Source organism: Xenopus laevis, chromosome 4L, assembly GCF_017654675.1.
Source record: "Xenopus laevis strain J_2021 chromosome 4L, Xenopus_laevis_v10.1, whole genome shotgun sequence".
Taxonomy (NCBI): domain Eukaryota; kingdom Metazoa; phylum Chordata; class Amphibia; order Anura; family Pipidae; genus Xenopus; species Xenopus laevis.
This window is the reverse complement of record NC_054377.1, coordinates 41,217,699-41,223,698: the sequence shown is the minus strand read 5'-3', so window position 1 is coordinate 41,223,698 and position 6,000 is coordinate 41,217,699. Positions and strand designations below refer to the sequence as shown.

At 34.1% G+C, this 6,000-nt stretch overlaps 1 protein-coding gene across 3 annotated transcripts in view; it reads right to left on the bottom strand.

Moving 5' to 3' along the window:
- Window positions 1-561: 561 nt before the first annotated feature.
- The window catches only part of LOC108714007, a 30,329-nt gene continuing 24,890 nt past the window's right edge, over window positions 562-6,000 (bottom strand). For 2 of the 3 annotated variants that reach the window (XM_041590136.1, XM_041590137.1), the window contains 4 exons: window positions 4,325-4,348; window positions 3,079-3,187; window positions 2,554-2,612; window positions 562-1,185 (listed from right to left, as the gene is read on the bottom strand). In XM_041590136.1, the coding sequence (XP_041446070.1) occupies window positions 854-1,185; window positions 2,554-2,612; window positions 3,079-3,187; window positions 4,325-4,348 (524 nt within the window). In that variant the 3' untranslated portion in view covers window positions 562-853. The remainder of the gene's footprint in view (window positions 1,186-2,553; window positions 2,613-3,078; window positions 3,188-4,324; window positions 4,349-6,000) is intronic. The other variant, XM_041590138.1, reaches the window with a different exon arrangement.

Sequence of the window (6,000 nt, the reverse complement as noted above, 5' to 3'; positions counted from 1 at the left end):
CCCTTGGATGTTGCAATTCAAGGCTTGGTTACTTACCAGTTTAAGTTTTTGTTTCATTAAAACCAGGTGCACTGCCTAACAGAGCCTCAATGTAGGTTGACAATTCACATAGAGGCTACCAAATGGGCAATCACAGCACTTATTTGGCACCCCAAGAACATTTTTCCTGCTTGTGTTGCTCCCCAATTCCTTTTACTTCTTAATCTTGCTCACGGGTTCAAACAGTTGGGGATCCCTGAGCTAGAGGAACAGCTGTACAGACATACTCTGATTGCTTGTCATGTTTTAAACATTCCAACCATCCATACATCCTATAAGTTTCCCAAAATGCATCTAAATATCAAAGGAGTCAATCATCTATATATGAAACTACCCTGATTGTGACTACTGATTTGCAGACCTGAATGAAATGGAGTTTGCATTAATGTGGTGAGTTTAAAGCAGATCTTTGGTCCCCATAGAAATGCTTATGTAAAAATTCAGGTTGTAACTACATGTCCCTATGGGCTAGATTACACTATTGCAGGTAGAAATAGCAATGAATATAAAACTTTGAATACAGGTAAAATTCAAATATTTTTATTGTTTTTTGTAGATAGATTACAGTTATGTTGACAGGTTATTCCAGACGTATTTTGTTTTTCTCTGCTCTTACGATCCTGCATATTTTAGTCCCAGCTTCTTTACTATAATACAGCATAAGGTACCAGCCTTTACATTTCTATATTAGTCTGTATATCTTATTACTAGACAGATTAGGAGAAGACTGTTGGTTTAACATTGAGCTAAGCCTGTCAATGGTGGTAAGGCTGTATTACTTTTTGTATCATTTGCTTCTCATTTTTTCATGTTTCTAATTTTCTCCTTTCTTTCGACCTTCTATTTTCTTGATCACTGCAGCCAGGAAACGAAAACACTTCTTTAGTCTTTTCTTTTTAGGTCTCTCTTTTTTTAGTTCTTTTTCGTCTTTCTCATTTTCTTCCAGATTGCCTATAACTGTGGCTTCTTGTTCTTCATTTTGATCTTCCACTTTATGCTTATCAAGGGACTTTTCCTCTACTTTTTCCCTTGTCTCAATATCTTCTTTATCTTCATCTTTTTTTTGTTCTGTTTTTTTAGGGCTTATGACAAGGACTTCTCGTAGTTCCTGTTCCTCATCTACACTCTCTGTCATTGTCTGCGCATCTAAACATAGAATTGCATTTATTCAAAAAGCTATTTATTATAATGCCTCATAGAATTAGAATATTGGGACCTGTTATCTGGAGACCCCCTTCCTGAAATATCCAAAATATGGCAGTCATTTCTCTTAGGGGCAGATTTATTAAAGGTCGAGTTGTTTTTTCCACTATAAATTCGAGTTTTCAAGGGTATTTTTGAGTCAAAAATAGATTTTTCGGGTTAAAATTAAAAACGAATTTCTCAAGTTTTTTTTTTTTTTTTTAAAAAAAACTCAAATTTATTATACCCGGACCCTGGAAATAACTTGAATCTAAAAATAAACCATCTAAAAACTGTCAATGTCATGTAGAAGTCAATGGCAGAGGTCCCTTGAACCATATGAAGATGTTAACAGACTTCATGATATTCGAGTTCGAGCTCTAATTGATCAAGTTTTTTGGTTGTTAACCCCGAACTCGCTGATTCAAGTTCTTTCCATTTAAGTTTTTTCTTAAATTAGAAACAATTCAAATTGGGAGTTCCTTCGAGTTCTAAAAAAGCTCACATAGCTCTAAAATTTGACCTTTGATAAATAACCCCCTTAGTGTACTATGTAAATATATCCTTATTTCTAAATGTTTTGCATATTTTCTTGTTTACACACAAAATCTTCCCAAATGCTCGGGAAAAGTCAGAAATCATTAGACTCTGTTATTTGAGTTTAGTGTAATCTTAGGGATCTACAAACTAAACTATGGAGAAAATAAGATGCATATGTCCCAACCAGGCTGCCCACAACAGGAGCTCCACACCACTGCAGGGGCTGGGGTACATGAAAGATATTTTTTTTTAATTACTATTGTTTCCACCATTTGAGAGGTCTGCACTTTGAATGGGGAAAAATCATTAGATTATGTATTTGACATATGATAAGACACACATTTGTGTACACCTAAGCACATGATTTGAATTCATTTTATCTTGCCTGGTTGTATCAAAGAGCCGTCAGATGTGTTTAGTACAATCATAATCTAGTGTGTGTTTTTCAATGCAACATGCTGCATGTTTATGCTTTTGATGTGTTAAAATATATATTAATATAGTGAAGTGAGAAGTGCTTGGAAATTTATTCTTTAATTATTTGTTCTTCTTAGTAATTCACTTTGAATACATAGGAGATTTGCAGCATTTTTGTCCCAGTCCTTGGGAGCAATAAATTGGTGAGTTAGTAAAATGTAGCAAATCTCCCATGTATCATTACACTAAAGGGCTGTGCCTACTGCCTTTAAGCCCACATTGGTATTTGTGCAAACATCTAAAGGGTGAATACACTTAACATGCACAAAGGAAAATACATTTCCTTTTGCAATAACAATAATTTCAATGAATTACCTTTTGAAGAGGTTTGTACCATGTTATCATTGATCTTCTTTTTTATCTTCAATTTTAACCTATTGATGAAAAGAAAAAGTTTCAATTTACATATTTATATATTTACACTCCTTACAACATTAAACAAAAATAAAAAAAATTCAAGTCTTGGTACTCTTATCCCTGGTGCAACTTATGTGACCACAGAGTAAAGCACATAACAAGGCCTGCCCAAAATGGGGGACTGGGGAAAAACCTTTAGTAAAGTGTGCTAAATTTCAAGCCACTGATGTGGATGTTAAAGGGGGAACTGTAAAATGTTTACCTTAGCCCCTGGGTCTGTAATCATGTTAACGATTTCATAAAGTTTTTTGTCTAAATAAACTAGACAGGCAATTCAGTGGAAATGCAAGGGGTACTGTGATTTTGTTGAGGGGTCAAGATAGAAGTATATTGAGAGAAATAAGTATTTTTAAAGTAGGGAACCAAAGCATAGCATTATTTTTCAACCACACTAAATATGCTAGGATGTAGTTAAGGACTCACCATACAATAACGATGCTAAGCAGTATTATTAATATAATGCAGACAAGGCTAGAAACAGCTATTCTTCTTAATTCAGAAACTTCTTTCATTACTGCTGCACTCCAAAAACCTGCACAAAAAAGAAAAAAAATAATTATAGATCTATTTTACATAAGAATTTTTAATTTATAGGAATAAAAAACCTTGCAATATAAGAACTATGGTCAGTGTTCATCTTCTTAGTAATCTTCTTAGTAACAGGCAGCAGTTTACCATATTCAGATAATACATAAAATTATATTTCATATATAAAAGAAAACTTAAAGGAGAAGGAAAGTCGGTATTTACTTGGGGTGCCAAAAGTCAGTATATACTTACCTGACACCCCGGGCCGATGTTCCTATCAGCAGAAAACTGTTTTGGTCTGATGGGTTTTCCAGCGAGCACCATGGAGCGATCGGCTTCCTTCTTTTTTCTTCGCATGGGTGCGCATGCACAGTAGCGTGAAAAGCCAAACTTTAACAGGCTATTTGCCTGAGGCGCATGCGTCTGCCCCAGGAAATTTGAAGAAAGTAGAAGGGTGCCTAACTATTGGCACCCACAAGTAAATAGGCCTTTCCTTCTCCTTTAAAAATGTTTGCCTTGGTAAACTAGCACTTTTATAGAAGTATTTCTGTTACTCCCAATGCAATAATATGAATGTTTTTATGATTAAAATCTTCATATTTATTTATATAAAATCTGCTTCTATATTTGGCACAGATTTGTTCAAATAAATCATTAAACTTAGCTAATCATTGCTGTGTTTTGGTCCTTTTAAATTAGCAAATTAGGCACCAATATTAGCTGCCTCCTTATATTTTTTCACAAAGAATGCATTCAACCCCATAAAAGAGACATAATATAGGCCAGGATGTCAAAATATATTAAGGAATCCCTTTCTCAAAGTTGTTGGTTCCCCTAGGTAGGAGGGCGATTGTTACCAATAGTAATTTGAAAGGCCAGTAACACCAAAATATAAAAAATGTTGTATTTATTCATATAAAATATGCCTCTGTCCTATGCATGTGTTCTAGAAGCTATTATACAATGCATATACCATACTATTAGATTGCAAATTCTAACAAATCTATTATATTTCTTAGAAGATTACACAAATCTTTCAGAACTAAAAACTAGCACTTGTTAGCTGTCCTCTATATAAGTATTTTTAAACTATACTCGCATTACTTCATTTAACATTTATGGATATATATGAGTTAATTACCTTTTGTTGATTCCATTGAAAAAGCTTCAGTTATAAAAAATAATAGAATAAATAAAAAGTTCACAACTTGCAATAAAGCCATGATGCTACTAATAATCAAACTGAGTTTGATGATTTGCCTAGGCTGTGTGAAACGGACAACTTGGGAAACATCATTATGACATCATCAACTTATTTGCTTTAAACTGTTATCTAGCTGAAAGGACTACTTGGGAAATATATTTGTGACATCATCAACTCAGATATTGCTTAGGCAGCAATGTATCGGCTTTTCTTTGTGTACTGTTTTGCCTATCTCTGGGATATTTTCTTCACAAGATAAATTATTGCAATTTGCCTCAATTATCTATCCCGATTTCTTACATACAAGTATAAAACACCCTAAATTGAAAGTGGTTTACTGAACAGTTTGACGTTCCAACAAGCATAGATTTTTTCGGCTGCCAACACACTTTCTGGGAACAACCTCAGACTAATTGTACAAAGAGGCCAGAAAGCCATATATTTTTGGAAAGTGCACATTTAGATGCATCCAAGAGGGATAGCTAAGCCTTGCTACTCCAAACTGCTAAGTGTGCTAAGAAACACCTAGGGCCCATTTACTTAGCTTGAGTGAAGGAATAGAATAAAAAAAAAACTTCGAATTTTGAATGATTTTTTTGGCTACTTTGACCTTCGACTACGACTTTGAATCGAACGATTCGAACTAAAAAACGTTCGACTATTCGACCATTTGATAGTCGAAGTACTGTCTCTTTAAAAAAAACTTCGACCCCCTACTTCGCCACCTAAAACCTACCGAGGTGCCATGTTAGCCTATAGGGAAGGTCCCCATAGGCTTTCTATCAATTTTTAGGTAGAAGAAAAATCATTCGATCGATGGATTAAAATCCTTCGAATTGAACGATTCGAAAGATTTAATCGTTCGATCGAACGATTTTTCATTCGATCCTTAGATCGAACTATTTGCGGTAAATCCTTCGACTTCGATATTCGAACTCGAAGGATTTACATTCGGCAGTCGAATATCGAGGGTTAATTAACCCTCGATATTCGACCCTATGTAAATCTGCCCCCTAATGAATAAAAATACAAGATTAAAAGTGCAATAAAATCACAATAATCAAATAAAATTGTGAAAATCAATAAAAACAACAACTAAATAACTGCATGGTTAACCCTTTCACTGCCAGCCATATTGGCTGATTTGGTGCTTTCATTGCCAGACCATTGTTGAACATTTTTGCGCTTTCACTTTAGGGGTCTTTCCTGGGAGGGTTTTTTAGTTTACCCTGGAAAACAATACATCATTGTTGTTTTTTTTGTATATCCTAAGATTTCAAAATATGCTAGAATTTTTATTATATTTTTTCCTCATAATATAAACACATTTATCAGAAACATAATTTATTTTATGCATAAGAACACAGCAGATTTGGAAAGTTTTATGGGGCAGATTTACTAAAGGGTGAATTTTCGCCAGCATGCTCTGGAAAGATACATTAAACCTGGACTGATACCAATATGTTATGTTCCTTACAAAAAAAACAACTCAATCTACTATATAGGCACTTGAAGGCTGCATCCTAAACTGCCACCATAGGCATGGGCCCTTGGGTTCTGATATATATATATATATATATATATATATATATATATATATATATATATATATA